This window comes from Buteo buteo, chromosome 13 (genome assembly GCF_964188355.1).
Source record: "Buteo buteo chromosome 13, bButBut1.hap1.1, whole genome shotgun sequence".
Classification (NCBI taxonomy): domain Eukaryota; kingdom Metazoa; phylum Chordata; class Aves; order Accipitriformes; family Accipitridae; genus Buteo; species Buteo buteo.
In genome coordinates this window covers 12609588-12625091 of record NC_134183.1, presented here as the reverse complement: position 1 = coordinate 12625091, position 15504 = coordinate 12609588, and the positions used below count along the sequence as shown (strand labels likewise).

The following is a 15504-nucleotide window of genomic DNA, read 5'->3' as shown; positions in this document are numbered from 1 at the left end:
ATCGCAAGGCAGGAAACCACTTTCTTACCGTGAGGGTGGTCAAACAGTGGACCAGGTTGCCCAGAGAGGTTGTGGAGTCTCCATCCTTGGAGATACTCAAAACCCAACCCGACTACGTCCTAAGCAACCAGCTCAAGTTGACCTTGCTGGAGCAGTTGGCTTGGACTAAAGGATCTCAGGAGGAGGATCCCTTGCAACCCCAACGATTCTGAGATTCTGTGAACGGATAAGAGCAATGTCTCCCACAGCAAAATACCTTACCCAAAATGTTCTGTGACTGGAAGTGCTTGACGCCTATTTTGTTTTTCGTTCCCATGGCTGGTTGAGCCTTACCGAAGGCAAGGTAAACAACATCCACCGCTCTTCCCTTCCCCACCAAGCTAGTCACCTCACTGTAGAAGGCTACCAGCTTGGTTAAGCATGACTTCTCCTTTGTAAATCCATGCTTGCTACTCCCAACCACCTTCCTGTGCTACCTATGTTTGGAAACTACTTCCAAGATGTTTTGCTCTACCGTCTTCCCAGGGACTGCGGAGAGGCTGACCATCCTGTGAGTTCCCTGGATCTTCGTCCTCTCCCTTCTTGTTCCTCTTGCCTATGTGGAGACAGAAGAGGTTGAGGTGTGTCCTGAGCCACTTCAAACCCTCGCAAGTTTCTTTGCAGGCCACTCTCATCTCAAAACAAAGGCTTACTTGGGGGCACACATCGAGCTGCTCACACTCAGAAACTCTGACCATTGTTGGGCTGACCGACGAGGATGGGATTCGAACCCATGCGTGCAGAGCACAATGGATTAGCAGTCCATCGCCTTCACCACTCGGCCACCTCGTCAGCATGCTGCTGCTGCTCCTGCCACTGCTGCCGCTGCTCCTGCTGCTGCTTCTCCTGCTCCTGCTTCTCCTGCTCCTGCTCCTACTCCTGCCACTGCCGCTGCCACTGCTCCTGATCTTGCTGTTCCTGCTCCTGCTCCTGTTCCTGCTCCAGCTCCAGCTCCAGCTCCTGCTCCTGCTCCTGACACCTACACCTTTTTAACCTGCTTCTTGACATGGCAGAGAAGGAGCCAGCCTCCAGCTTTTGCCTTTTGGGACTGGTCCACTCTCCCGACAGCTGGGCTCAGCTCCAGGGACCTTTCGGAAATAGGTCTCGGCGTTCACATCAGAAAATGACTGAACGGCGGAGCCCCACGCTCCTTCCCGGGAAGGAACACGGGAGAGTGACCCCGGAGTGGCTCAGCGCCTCCAAAGGACTCGAGCCTAGCTTTGAGATTAATTTCTCACCAGCCACGTTCCCCTTGCACTCTGGAAGGATACCACCAGCTCATACGGCCAGGAGTCACTCACGCTTGACGGGTGGACTTTTCACCAGGACAGAGCATGTGCCTCAGGCTTGGCTGTGGTGTCTCTGTGCTGTTCCCCCTGGCGCTCACCCAGGATCTCGTCACAGGCTGCTTCTCTCCCAGCACAGCTAACAGTCGGGAACGAAGCGGGAGCTGAGGGGCACCGGCCCCACTGCACACAACTCCTCTTCTTACCCGCCAGAGCTCCAGTGCTGCAGAGAGTTGAAACCACTGCACTGGTCCCCTGAGCCCAAGCCTCTCTGTGCCTTGAAGGTCAGACCTTGAGCTGGGGGAAACGGTGCAGAGGCCAGGCTTGCTGCCCCTGGTGGATAACAGAAAGGTGGGTAGGGGGTTGCGCACTGTGGGGTGGACACCGATGGCAGGGCCCTGCGATCCTCTCTTTCTGCTCCGCCCGGTTAATTCCTGTCCTGGACAAAAGGGAGCAGTGCACAGCCTTGGGGGGCTGGGACCAGAACCACTTGCACCCTGGTCACTCCGAGTAGTTTCCCCAGCCCGAGCCCGCCCCATGGGCCTGTAATGGCAGAGCTATGTGAACAAGGAGGACCGGCAGATTCAACATCGCCGCCGGGGCAGGAGCCCACAGCAGGAGGGAGGACTGGCCTGGGAAACACAATGCTCTGCCGACCTCCTTCCCCAGACTGATGGCACTCCCTGTTGTGGATATGAAAAATTCCTGGGATTGGCTTTCTGAGTTCTTAACAAAGACGTTCCTGACAAAGTAGCCAGCGCCACCATTGGCTCTCATTCATCCAGCAGCCTGTTGAGTCCCTGCCGTAACCAATGCAGCACAGGGAGATTCAACAGAAAATTCGGGCTTCCCTCATACTTTGTTTTGTGGCCTTCGAGGTGTCCCGACGGGGAATGGGGCTCCTTCCACAAGAGCTCTCGCCCCAAACCGGCCTTGTCCCCATTGCTATGGGATGTCCGGGGCAAAAGACGAGGCCCTCTCAAACCCAGGAACTACGGAGAAAACCGTCGCTTTACCAAGGGAGGAACTCTTTTGGATACTCAGCTGGCTGGGACTGGAGAAGAGGGGAGAATGAAACACGACTCCCTTGCAAAGCTGATGCCCAGTGTCTTTAATGAGAAAATCAAAGGAGAAAGGAAAAGACGAGAGCATTTGGGAGGCTGAGTAAAGCTCAGAGGAGTGCTGCCATCTGAAGGAAAACCTCCACGGCAGGGATGCTTCTTTTCCAGTTCCCCTTCAAGGCTCTGGCAGTCATCTGTCGTTATCACCTAGACCCGTTGCTACGGAAGGAAGGAGGAGGTATTTCATGGGGAGCGTGAGGTAAAGCAGAGCAAGAGGGGCAAAGAGAGAGGCTTCCTTGGAAGAGACGGAAGGCCAGCGCAGGCCCCTTCCTCGCAGCGCAGGCGGAGAAGCGGGAGCTCGGCTCCTCTGCGGACCACGGCCACGCGCTCAGGGCTGGCTCCAGGGCTTTCCTCGAGGCTCCTGGCGCTCGGCCACGGGCAGGCAATCCACGGGCTTCAGCATAAGAGATTGCCCCGTCCCAGAGGCCCACAGAGCCCACGGCCCAGACCGGACCACCCAAAGCCCCCAGAAGCGATGGGCACACTGCCAGCGCTGAGAGAGCTCCCCACGGCAGCCGACGCGGTGGATCCCACAGCTGTGCTCTGAGGGAAGGAGCTGAGGATTGGGCCCGGCAGCGTCACCAGGACTGGCGAGGGCTGGATCGCAACGCTGGAGTCGGCGCACCGGATGACGCACGGCTCGTTGCAGCTGTTGGCAAGCGGGGTTGGGCCGCAGGCGGCTGGCAGGCAGGAGCTGTAGCACGACATGTCTCGCGGAGGGAGGCGACCCTGTAAGACCGGGAGGGAGCAGAGGGCATTAGCTGTTGGGCCCTTTCGGACGCCCAGCTTGGCTCCCCTGAAAACGGGCAGTGCCTGCGTAGGGCCAGATCTCCCTGCAAAGTTCCTTTCCACGCCAAGAGTGACCGAGGCATGTCGCTGCACTGTCGTTGGGGGAGGAAGTACCTGGCGACCGGTTAGATGGTACTGGTCGTTCAGCCTCAGGCTTCAGCAGAGCCGCTGCTACAAAAGAGCCCAGTCCCCCTCGGAAGGGACTGAAGCCTCCCCTCTTCCCTCACCAACTCACCTCCCGGAAGAGGGAAGCACAATGGGTTTTCAAGCCTGGACCACATATCAGAAGGACCACGCACAGAAGGGAAGCAGTCCCCGTGACAGAAATCCTACCAGCAGGAAGAGAGGGAGTGAGTTCAGACTTACCAAGTTCACCGTGGAGAGCAAGGGAAGAGATTTGGATGGAAGGGCCTGGAGTGGCACAGGCTTTTTATATGGTGAGCCAGCGCCTCAGGAGAGCTGGAACACGCCTTCGGTGTGAAGCACATTGACCAACAGCAATTTGAGGCTTGCAAAGCGCAGCCAAGAGGTGAAGAGCTTGTCTCTTTCATCTGCAAGGTCTGGCTTGCATTTCCCTATTGGGCGAGAGCACAGTGATGCATTAGATGCTGGCTCCTCAAAGCAACGGTCATTTGAGGTCCCATGCCAGTTCCCAGGAAAGGGTTTCAGTAGCTCCAGGGCCTGTGTGTGGGTTGTGCACATCCTTGCTGGGGAACGTGACTACCACTCTCAGTCAGGCCTTCAGCTGTGGAGCACTCCTGATGAAGGCCACTCACGTGGGTCTCCTGTTGAAGGGCTGAGGCTGACCCTGAGAAGCACAAGGCCCCGCAGGGCCATGGAAGGGCTCAGCAATCAGCCAAGCCCCAGCTGGATGCTTGTCTGGCCGAGGGAGACGGAAAGGAGGGGACTCAGAAGCCCAGAGGTGGTTGGAAGGTGAAGGCCAAGGAAGGACCCTCTGTGAGATGGAGAGAAGCGCCGCTGTGTGAAGGGGTGGGGGCACTGGGACCATTCCTAGAGGTGGCCCGGTAGCTCTGTGGTGGCGCCAAAACAAAGGAAAAAATGGGAAGGGGAGGGGGCGGGGGGGCGCGCGGAAATCTTGTTCTATGGCAATCTGTCAATTCTCATTCTCAAAACTGTCATTCTCAAAGTGGGTAGTCAGCCCCAAGGGTTCAAGGTCAAAGCGGCTGAGGAGTAAACTCACAGGCATTTGACTGAGGGTGCTCTTCACTTTCGGTTGCCTTGCCAGCCCTGGGAAGGACATGTCCTCTTGTGGCTGCAGTTCAAAGCAGAAGGCATCTTGCGGAGCAAGGATGGGCCTGTGCTGTCCGCTTCCTGCCCTCAGGTGTTACCACATGCCTGCTGAGGCAGGTGGATGCATGTGCCCTCTCCCGCTGCCTCAGCTTTGCTCAGGCACAGCAAATGCCAGGCTCCTCATGCGGCAGAGGAATGCCTCACCACCCTTCCCGCATCCAGCAGCGGGGCAGGGTGGCAGGCCAAGGAGGAGAGCAGCCCAGCAATGGTACTCACTGCCTGCTGTAGCGGAGGTGTGACGGGCTGTGTCATGCTCCTGTCTGGTGGCAAAGGAGGCTACGTGAGGAGCAGAGTGTCTGTCCCGGCGTCTGCTCCTCTTTGCATGGCCTCTCAATTGCCAGAAGGGAGAGCAGGGAGGGACGAACAGCAAGGCTGTACTCAACTTCTCCCCTCACCCACCGTGGCCTTTGGCACGTGCTGGTGCACATCAGTAGTTTGAGCGCTCCTCCATTAGCGCACCATCCGGGAACAGAGCAGCCGTAGGGCAGTGTGCTGCGTTTGGCTGGGATAGAGTTAATTTTCTCCGTAGTAGCTAGTATGGGGCTATGTTTTGGATTTGTGCTGAAAACAGCGTTGATAATGCTGAGATGCTTTCGTTACTGCTGAGCAGTGCTTCTACAGAGTCAAGGCCTTTTCTGCTTCTCACACCACCCCACCAGCGAGTAGGCTGGGGGCGCGCAAGAAGTTGGGAGGAGACACAGCTGGGACAGCTGACCCCAACTGACAAAAGGGATAATCCAGACCATACGACGTCATGCTCCGCATATAAAGCTGGGGGAAGAAGAAGGAAGGGGCGGGGGGGGGGCGTTCAGAGTGATGGCGTTTGTCTTCCCAAGTAACCGTTACGCGTGATGGAGCCCTGCTTTCCTGGAGATGGAGGCGGAACACCTGCCTGCCGATGGGAAGTAGTGAAGGAATCCCTTGTTTTGCTTTGCCTGCGTGCACGGCTTTTGCTTTACCTATTAAACTGCCTTTATCTCAGCCCACGAGTTTTCTCACTTTTACCCTTCTGATTCTCTCCCCCATGCCACTGTGAGGGAGGTGAGTGAGCGGCTGCGTGGTGCTCAGTTGCCGGCTAGGGTTAAGCCACGACAGGCAGGTCGTCCCATTCGGGGAGTTTCCCTCGTGGCTGGTTCCTGCTGGCGGCTTCCCCCGTGGAGATTGCTGTGGGCAACCCGTGCCTCTTCTGCGGGGCTGGGCCACATCTCAAAGGGCCACATCTTGGGGCTCGGGGGGCTGGAAGAGATAGGCAGCTGCTTCCTGCCCTTCACTTGAGGACACGCTGCGGCTTGAGTGCCTCGCAAGTTCCTCTCGGAGCCTTTCAGGAGGGAGCATCACTGGCTGCTTTGTCAGTGCGCTTCCAGTTCCACCTGGAAAAGAGCCGCGGGTGGCTGCCTCCCACCCTGGTGCCGTACTGACTCCTGGGACCTGTTTCTGCCTGTACGCAGCGAGTGCGTTCCTGCTGTGAGCTGTGGCACTGGGTCGACCGTCCTGGCAGGATGGCACAACAGCCCCAGAGCATGGCCCTGCTGGAAATGACAGCAGAAGTGAGACAAGAGCCATCAATCCTCTGCAGGAGAAAACAACAATCCCCTCCCAAGACCCTTCCCCCAAACAGCACGGCCGCCCGGGTGAGAGCGTGGCCCACCTTCCCGAGCAGCGTGGGTAGTCAGAGGCCTTTTCCAGGCAGCTCTCAGGGCTGGCGACACATGCCTGGCCTTTGAGCTCCCCCCCCAGCCTTCCCAGACCGACTGGCCCGGTCTCCTCTATGTCTCGTAGGGCAGCAGGGAGCACCACCTGGTGCCACTCAGTGGCTGCAGCCTCAGTCCGGTGGTCTGTCACACCGGTCCGTCAAAAAAGCAGGCTCCCCAGGCCCTGGACACGTAGGGGCCTCGACTTTCCTCAATTTGGTCTGTGCTCCAGAACTGTCCGGGAGTGGGAACGTCAGGGCACGTCCATGATGTCCTCCTTTGGCTGCAGTTTCACCAAGGAGCATGACAGGATGTCAAGGAGTCACCAAGCGGTTGGGCAAGATGCTAACAGCCATGGTGACAACACTGTACAAAAAGCTGCATTTCTGCAGGAATGCGGACATGAGGTTGCGCCTAGGGTCCTCTGCACGTCTGAATCCATTTCCCCCAGAGCCCCTCATGCCAGTGCATGGATGATTCGCACCGAGGTGGAGCTGAGGTCTCTCATAGTGCCTCGGCACTTTTGGGTGACTCACAGGTGACTCCGAGGTGGTCTGCTGGTGCCACCTTGCAATTAAATGTGCCAATCCGTCCCTGAGCCAGGAAAAACAAGCCAGACCCTCTGGGTCAGTGACCTGAACGAGCACCCAGCAACGATGCAAAGATGAGTGTTGTTTGGGAAGACTGCGCCGAAGCAAACAGGTCCACTTGGTGATGGCTCACTTTCAGGCATGAGTCAGCAGGCTCCTTCCTTGCTCTCCAGGGCCACGTTGAGCCGTTGCTTCTCCTCAGGAGAGTGATGAGTAAAGTCCTGGCAGGCGAGGCAAGGGCTGTGCAGTTCCCAAAGAAAACACTCTGGCCTTTCCTCACCGAAGACGACAGCTCAACTGCTGGGCTCCCTTTGCACGGCTGGCAAGTGTGTGCATCACCGAGGCCCGGGGGGGAGCAGAGATCTGCCGCCGAGTACCCTCGTCCACTCCAGCAATGGCCTCAGCGTCCCCATCCCTGCACACAACGGGATTTCTCTCCAGACTGCAGGAGGGCCTTGTTTGACCACCACCTTCCAGTCACCCCGCGGGTCTGAGTCTCCTCCGTTCTCTGTCCCTCAGCGGAACAGCCATCCTGCAGAGGCTTGGCTGGGCGCTGAGCCGCTCCATAGCCTGCAGGCACTGGTGTTGCTCCGGGTCAGCCTCAGCCCATCAAAGAGAGACCCTTCTGAGTGGCCTTCAGGCGTGCTCCACAGGCAAAGTCCTAAGTGAGTGGTGGCCGTGTTCCCCAGGAAGGGCAGGACGTGCACAACACCTACTCGTGGCCTGAATCTGCTGCTGGAATGAGGCCTCAAACGAGCCTTGGTCTGGGGAAGAAACGTAATTGCTATCAACAAAATCACTTCAGTGCTACCCAGGATGAAAGGGGAGCCAAGCATTTCAGGCAAAGGAGGCATGTCTTTCATCTACCAGCAGAGCTTTGAGAAGCCAAAATTGCTGTTTCTCAACATGCTTCATGTTTGCGTCATTTTTCAGCTCCCCTGGGGCTCTGGCCCGCTGTATAAAAGTGTGCCCAACTCCCAGCTCCCCTATCCTCTCCTCGTGCCTTCCTCTGCTCTGGGAAGTTGGTAAGTCTCAGTTCATTTTGCCTCTCGTCTCCTCGGTTGGCAGGACAGTTTTTGTGGAGAGGGCTGCATGCATTTTGCCTCCCTTGTCCTCGGTGAATGGTCTAGGATGTGAAACAGGGCATGGGTTGGTTTCTTTGCCAGCAGCGGTTCTTTCCAAGGCTCGGGACGTACGGCCAGCACTCTCTAACCAATGACTGGGCACTTCCTCTGCCATCCGCAGTTCGGCAATGCTCCCTTTGCGCTATTGGCCTGACGAGGAGCTTCCTCAGGAGAGCTAGTCCCACCATAGACGTCTTCTTCCGTAGTGGCTGCTGTCTTCAGGAGCCCTGTTGCGTTTTACTCAGACATGTCCCCTCCTGAGAGAAGTGGGCGAGAGGAGCCTGACCTGACAAGAGTAGGGGTCTCGAGGGCGGGGAGGGGGGAGAAGGAGACCTGTTTGTCTGAGTGAACACATTGATGCTGGTACAAGGGCTGATGATCAGGAGGTACACAGCCTGACGCCAAGAGGAGGGGGAGCCTCTTGGTCTGCGGTAGGAAATCTTTCCCTGACTAAGGCCATGGCATCAAGGCTATGCTCAACCCATCTGAAAAACCTGGCATCCAGTTCCGCATACTGGGAGGGGGCTTACTGAGGGCTCTCTCTGGAGCGCCTTCCCTACCAAGCCTTCAAGGCTGAGCAGAAGGACTGTTGTGAAATAGCCTCACAGCCTGCAGACGTACCCTTGCTAATGGAGCAACCGGAGGGAGCCGGGTGCCTCCATGCGTCAGGCATGCCTGGGAGTGGCAAGGCCGGCTGAGGTATAGGCTGCGAAGGAGCTTGCCTTGGACGGGAGGACCTTCCTTGCGTTTGGACGGACCCTCTCGGATCACCCTTCAATTACAAACAAACGCCCACTGCCGGCCCACCAAAAGGCCCAGAACCCCCCTCTCTGCAGACACTGGAGGTCCATCAACTGTTGGGCCATGCCACTGCTTCCGCCTTTGAGAATGATTACCAAGTGGGACCCTGCATTTCATGGGGGTGTTGCAAGTAACTCTGGCCACGTTAGCCCAGGTCCCTGTGGGTGAGACATCCCAGGCGGCTGAGAGAAGAGGTCTTCAGATAGGGCAGGGTGTGACCAGGCAGCGGGGAGGTTAAGGCGGTGGAGAGGAGGGTGCGTTGTGGTGTTCGGCCAAGAGCACAGCAGGGCACCATTGTGAGCCCTGCTGCTGGACACAGCTTTCTTGACTCGTGCCCCATCCCAAATCTCTCTCCGCTGAGCTCCCAGGCGCTGCCCGTTTTCAGGGGAGCCAAGCTGGGCGTCCGAAAGGGCCCAACAGCTAATGCCCTCTGCTCCCTCCCGGTCTTACAGGGTCGCCTCCCTCCGCGAGACATGTCGTGCTACAGCTCCTGCCTGCCAGCCGCCTGTGGCCCAACCCCGCTTGCCAACAGCTGCAACGAGCCGTGCGTCATCCGGTGCGCCGACTCCAGCGTTGCGATCCAGCCCTCGCCAGTCCTGGTGACGCTGCCGGGCCCAATCCTCAGCTCCTTCCCTCAGAGCACAGCTGTGGGATCCACCGCGTCGGCTGCCGTGGGGAGCTCTCTCAGCGCTGGCAGTGTGCCCATCGCTTCTGGGGGCTTTGGGTGGTCCGGTCTGGGCCGTGGGCTCTGTGGGCCTCTGGGACGGGGCAATCTCTTATGCTGAAGCCCGTGGATTGCCTGCCCGTGGCCGAGCGCCAGGAGCCTCGAGGAAAGCCCTGGAGCCAGCCCTGAGCGCGTGGCCGTGGTCCGCAGAGGAGCCGAGCTCCCGCTTCTCCGCCTGCGCTGCGAGGAAGGGGCCTGCGCTGGCCTTCCGTCTCTTCCAAGGAAGCCTCTCTCTTTGCCCCTCTTGCTCTGCTTTACCTCACGCTCCCCATGAAATACCTCCTCCTTCCTTCCGTAGCAACGGGTCTAGGTGATAACGACAGATGACTGCCAGAGCCTTGAAGGGGAACTGGAAAAGAAGCATCCCTGCCGTGGAGGTTTTCCTTCAGATGGCAGCACTCCTCTGAGCTTTACTCAGCCTCCCAAATGCTCTCGTCTTTTCCTTTCTCCTTTGATTTTCTCATTAAAGACACTGGGCATCAGCTTTGCAAGGGAGTCGTGTTTCATTCTCCCCTCTTCTCCAGTCCCAGCCAGCTGAGTATCCAAAAGAGTTCCTCCCTTGGTAAAGCGACGGTTTTCTCCGTAGTTCCTGGGTTTGAGAGGGCCTCGTCTTTTGCCCCGGACATCCCATAGCAATGGGGACAAGGCCGGTTTGGGGCGAGAGCTCTTGTGGAAGGAGCCCCATTGCCCATCGGGACACCTCGAAGGCCACAAAACAAAGTATGAGGGAAGCCCGAATTTTCTGTTGAATCTCCCTGTGCTGCATTGGTTACGGCAGGGACTCAACAGGCTGCTGGATGAATGAGAGCCAATGGTGGCGCTGGCTACTTTGTCAGGAACGTCTTTGTTAAGAACTCAGAAAGCCAATCCCAGGAATTTTTCATATCCACAACAGGGAGTGCCATCAGTCTGGGGAAGGAGGTCGGCAGAGCATTGTGTTTCCCAGGCCAGTCCTCCCTCCTGCTGTGGGCTCCTGCCCCGGCGGCGATGTTGAATCTGCCGGTCCTCCTTGTTCACATAGCTCTGCCATTACAGGCCCATGGGGCGGGCTCGGGCTGGGGAAACTACTCGGAGTGACCAGGGTGCAAGTGGTTCTGGTCCCAGCCCCCCAAGGCTGTGCACTGCTCCCTTTTGTCCAGGACAGGAATTAACCGGGCGGAGCAGAAAGAGAGGATCGCAGGGCCCTGCCATCGGTGTCCACCCCACAGTGCGCAACCCCCTACCCACCTTTCTGTTATCCACCAGGGGCAGCAAGCCTGGCCTCTGCACCGTTTCCCCCAGCTCAAGGTCTGACCTTCAAGGCACAGAGAGGCTTGGGCTCAGGGGACCAGTGCAGTGGTTTCAACTCTCTGCAGCACTGGAGCTCTGGCGGGTAAGAAGAGGAGTTGTGTGCAGTGGGGCCGGTGCCCCTCAGCTCCCGCTTCGTTCCCGACTGTTAGCTGTGCTGGGAGAGAAGCAGCCTGTGATGAGATCCTGGGTGAGCGCCAGGGGGAACAGCACAGAGACACCACAGCCAAGCCTGAGGCACATGCTCTGTCCTGGTGAAAAGTCCACCCGTCAAGCGTGAGTGACTCCTGGCCGTATGAGCTGGTGGTATCCTTCCAGAGTGCAAGGGGAACGTGGCTGGTGAGAAATTAATCTCAAAGCCAGGCTCGAGTCCTTTGGAGGCGCTGAGCCACTCCGGGGTCACTCTCCCGTGTTCCTTCCCGGGAAGGAGCGTGGGGCTCCGCCGTTCAGTCATTTTCTGATGTGAACGCCGAGACCTATTTCCGAAAGGTCCCTGGAGCTGAGCCCAGCTGTCGGGAGAGTGGACCAGTCCCAAAAGGCAAAAGCTGGAGGCTGGCTCCTTCTCTGCCATGTCAAGAAGCAGGTTAAAAAGGTGTAGGTGTCAGGAGCAGGAGCAGGAGCTGGAGCTGGAGCTGGAGCAGGAACAGGAGCAGGAGCAGGAACAGCAAGATCAGGAGCAGTGGCAGCGGCAGTGGCAGGAGTAGGAGCAGGAGCAGGAGAAGCAGGAGCAGGAGAAGCAGCAGCAGGAGCAGCGGCAGCAGTGGCAGGAGCAGCAGCAGCATGCTGACGAGGTGGCCGAGTGGTGAAGGCGATGGACTGCTAATCCATTGTGCTCTGCACGCATGGGTTCGAATCCCATCCTCGTCGGTCAGCCCAACAATGGTCAGAGTTTCTGAGTGTGAGCAGCTCGATGTGTGCCCCCAAGTAAGCCTTTGTTTTGAGATGAGAGTGGCCTGCAAAGAAACTTGCGAGGGTTTGAAGTGGCTCAGGACACACCTCAACCTCTTCTGTCTCCACATAGGCAAGAGGAACAAGAAGGGAGAGGACGAAGATCCAGGGAACTCACAGGATGGTCAGCCTCTCCGCAGTCCCTGGGAAGACGGTAGAGCAAAACATCTTGGAAGTAGTTTCCAAACATAGGTAGCACAGGAAGGTGGTTGGGAGTAGCAAGCATGGATTTACAAAGGAGAAGTCATGCTTAACCAAGCTGGTAGCCTTCTACAGTGAGGTGACTAGCTTGGTGGGGAAGGGAAGAGCGGTGGATGTTGTTTACCTTGCCTTCGGTAAGGCTCAACCAGCCATGGGAACGAAAAACAAAATAGGCGTCAAGCACTTCCAGTCACAGAACATTTTGGGTAAGGTATTTTGCTGTGGGAGACATTGCTCTTATCCGTTCACAGAATCTCAGAATCGTTGGGGTTGCAAGGGATCCTCCTCCTGAGATCCTTTAGTCCAAGCCAACTGCTCCAGCAAGGTCAACTTGAGCTGGTTGCTTAGGACGTAGTCGGGTTGGGTTTTGAGTATCTCCAAGGATGGAGACTCCACAACCTCTCTGGGCAACCTGGTCCACTGTTTGACCACCCTCACGGTAAGAAAGTGGTTTCCTGCCTTGCGATGGAATTTCACGTGTTTTAATTTGTGCCCATTGACTCTTGCGCTGCCAGTTGGTACTAGTGAGAAGAGTCTGGCTCCCTCTTCATTCCCTTCCGTCAGGTGTGGGAAGAATCCCAGCTCTCACAACCTCCCCTCCTATTTCAGACTCGCCAAGCCCTTAACCGGTTCTGTGACAAAGCAGGGATCTGCAGGGAAGACCCGTGTGCAGGCAGGGGTAGCCAGCAGCCAGCCATGCCGCCAAGGGATGTGCTGTCCCGGGTGGTCAGGAGCGACTTGGCAGGGGTCGGAGGAACAGGGACGATCCAGCGTGGTTGTGAAAGGCACAGAGCTGGCTGGAGCCTCTTCCTGCCCACGCGACCTCCCCTCCCTTACACACACTTGCACTTCTGCCTCCCTGGCCACCTGCCTCCCTCACCCAATTTCCTTCGGATTTCTCTTCCCCACGACCGTGGGCTTCTTGCTCTCCCCACCCTGCTCTCCTCTGGGTGCCCTTCCCAGTAGGTTTGCACTTCCAAGGATGCCTCGTGGCTCCTGCTGACCAGCACCTGTGAGCAGCGTGCCCGCACGCGCCAGCATGCAAACATGATACGAGAAGAAGAGACTGGGGCTTGGCCAAGGGGCTCAGAGCTCAGAATGCTGCTGACCCCACCCCGCCGCCAGCCTCGCGTATCCCTAAGGCCTGTGAGCCAGGCAAAGGGGGCCACTGCCAGCCCAGTTGGGTCTGAATCCAGAGGCAGAGCCTGGGGGAGATGAGAAAGGGGCTGCCTGCTGCGGAGGGGTCAGCTTCTTCATGGGCACCTTGATCTCACCTGGCCAGCCTCAGGGAAGAGAAGAAGAGCAGAACTCTTTCTCATCGACAGATGAGCTTGGTGGTTTGGACAGCCCAGAAGGATCCCTTTCTCTTCAGTGGCTGCTGAACCCAGGAGCCCAGCAGAGCCCAGGCTGCCACAGCTCCACGCCCCCAGGCCCAGCCAGCAGCGAGGCTGAGCATGCCTCCCAGGAGGCACACACACACACCCCTCCCAGGAGGCACACACACACACACAAATCCATGTATACAACCCATACTGAGCCTCGTGCTGTCCTGTGGTGCTCTTTTCCTGCACTCATCACAGTTTTCCAGTACTTAAAGGCCACTACAAAGACGACGGAGACTCTCTCTTAACAGCGAGACACATGGAGAGGACAGGGAGCAACCGGCAGAGGCTTCGCCTCGATATAAGAAAGACTTTTTTTACAGTGAGAACAATCATTCCCCGCAACGACCTCCCCAGAGACGTGGTAGAGTCCCCAAGACTGAAGGTTTTCAAGATGCGATTGGACAGGGGGCTAGGTAATCTCGTCTAGGCTCCCTTTCCCACAAAAGGTTGGACCAGATGATCTGTTGAGGTTCCTACCAGTCGGGGCGATTCTACGACTCCATGAAAACTTGGCCTTCCCTCATACTTTGTTTTGTGGCCTTCGAGGTGTCCCGATGGGCAATGGGGCTCCTTCCACAAGAGCTCTCGCCCCAAACCGGCCTTGTCCCCATTGCTATGGGATGTCCGGGGCAAAAGACGAGGCCCTCTCAAACCCAGGAACTACGGAGAAAACCGTCGCTTTACCAAGGGAGGAACTCTTTTGGATACTCAGCTGGCTGGGACTGGAGAAGAGGGGAGAATGAAACACGACTCCCTTGCAAAGCTGATGCCCAGTGTCTTTATTGAGAAAATCAAAGGAGAAAGGAAAAGACGAGAGCATTTGGGAGGCTGAGTAAAGCTCAGAGGAGTGCTGCCATCTGAAGGAAAACCTCCACGGCAGGGATGCTTCTTTTCCAGTTCCCCTTCAAGGCTCTGGCAGTCATCTGTCGTTATCACCTAGACCCGTTGCTACGGAAGGAAGGAGGAGGTATTTCATGGGGAGCATGAGGTAAAGCAGAGCAAGAGGGGCAAAGAGAGAGGCTTCCTTGGAAGAGACGGAAGGCCAGCGCAGGCCCCTTCCTCGCAGCGCAGGCGGAGAAGCGGGAGCTCGGCTCCTCTGCGGACCACGGCCACGCGCTCAGGGCTGGCTCCAGGGCTTTCCTCGAGGCTCCTGGCGCTCGGCCACGGGCAGGCAATCCACGGGCTTCAGCATAAGAGATTGCCCCGTCCCAGAGGCCCACAGAGCCCACGGCCCAGACCGGACCACCCAAAGCCCCCAGAAGCGATGGGCACACTGCCAGCGCTGAGAGAGCTCCCCACGGCAGCCGACGCGGTGGATCCCACAGCTGTGCTCTGAGGGAAGGAGCTGAGGATTGGGCCCGGCAGCGTCACCAGGACTGGCGAGGGCTGGATCGCAACGCTGGAGTCGGCGCACCGGATGACGCACGGCTCGTTGCAGCTGTTGGCAAGCGGGGTTGGGCCGCAGGCGGCTGGCAGGCAGGAGCTGTAGCACGACATGTCTCGCGGAGGGAGGCGACCCTGTAAGACCGGGAGGGAGCAGAGGGCATTAGCTGTTGGGCCCTTTCGGACGCCCAGCTTGGCTCCCCTGAAAACGGGCAGTGCCTGCGTAGGGCCAGATCTCCCTGCAAAGTTCCTTTCCACGCCAAGAGTGACCGAGGCATGTCGCTGCACTGTCGTTGGGGGAGGAAGTACCTGGCGACCGGTTAGATGGTACTGGTCGTTCAGCCTCAGGCTTCAGCAGAGCCGCTGCTACAAAAGAGCCCAGTCCCCCTCGGAAGGGACTGAAGCCTCCCCTCTTCCCTCACCAACTCACCTCCCGGAAGAGGGAAGCACAATGGGTTTTCAAGCCTGGACCACATATCAGAAGGACCACGCACAGAAGGGAAGCAGTCCCCGTGACAGAAATCCTACCAGCAGGAAGAGAGGGAGTGAGTTCAGACTTACCAAGTTCACCGTGGAGAGCAAGGGAAGAGATTTGGATGGAAGGGCCTGGAGTGGCACAGGCTTTTTATATGGTGAGCCAGCGCCTCAGGAGAGCTGGAACACGCCTTCGGTGTGAAGCACATTGACCAACAGCAATTTGAGGCTTGCAAAGCGCAGCCAAGAGGTGAAGAGCTTGTCTCTTTCATCTGCAAGGTCTGGCTTGCATTTCCCTATTGGGCGAGAGCACAGTGATGCATTAGATGCTGGCTCCTCAAAGCAACGGT

General features: G+C 57.7%; 2 protein-coding genes and 2 non-coding genes across 4 annotated transcripts; 1 reads left to right on the top strand and 3 right to left on the bottom strand.

Moving 5' to 3' along the window:
* Window positions 1-749: 749 nt before the first annotated feature.
* Window positions 750-831, bottom strand: TRNAS-GCU (transfer RNA serine (anticodon GCU)). Its single transcript has one exon. It is a non-coding gene; the product is annotated as a tRNA-Ser (tRNA).
* Window positions 832-2431: 1600 nt separating this feature from the next.
* On the bottom strand, window positions 2432-3632 carry LOC142038474 (feather beta keratin-like). Its single transcript, XM_075043922.1, has 2 exons — window positions 3602-3632; window positions 2432-3175 (listed from the first exon to the last, which is right to left on the bottom strand). Exon 2 carries the CDS (start codon window positions 3152-3154, stop codon window positions 2843-2845), a length of 312 nt encoding a protein of 103 aa, XP_074900023.1. The 5' UTR covers window positions 3155-3175; window positions 3602-3632; the 3' UTR covers window positions 2432-2842.
* Window positions 3633-11548: 7916 nt separating this feature from the next.
* Window positions 11549-11630, top strand: TRNAS-GCU (transfer RNA serine (anticodon GCU)). The gene has a single exon. It is a non-coding gene; the product is annotated as a tRNA-Ser (tRNA).
* A 2464-nt stretch (window positions 11631-14094) lies between these two features.
* Window positions 14095-15272, bottom strand: LOC142038473 (feather beta keratin-like). The gene is made up of 2 exons (XM_075043921.1): window positions 15242-15272; window positions 14095-14815 (listed from the first exon to the last, which is right to left on the bottom strand). The coding sequence occupies exon 2, from the start codon at window positions 14792-14794 to the stop codon at window positions 14483-14485; it is 312 nt and encodes a 103-aa protein (XP_074900022.1). The 5' UTR covers window positions 14795-14815; window positions 15242-15272; the 3' UTR covers window positions 14095-14482.
* Between the last annotated feature and the right edge of the window lie 232 nt (window positions 15273-15504).

Excerpts from the sequence above, each read along its gene's own strand:
- LOC142038474 (XM_075043922.1), bottom strand. The coding sequence starts at position 3,154 with ATGTCGTGCTACAGCTCCTGCCTGCCAGCCGCCTGCGGCCCAACCCCG.
- LOC142038473 (XM_075043921.1), bottom strand. The coding sequence starts at position 14,794 with ATGTCGTGCTACAGCTCCTGCCTGCCAGCCGCCTGCGGCCCAACCCCG.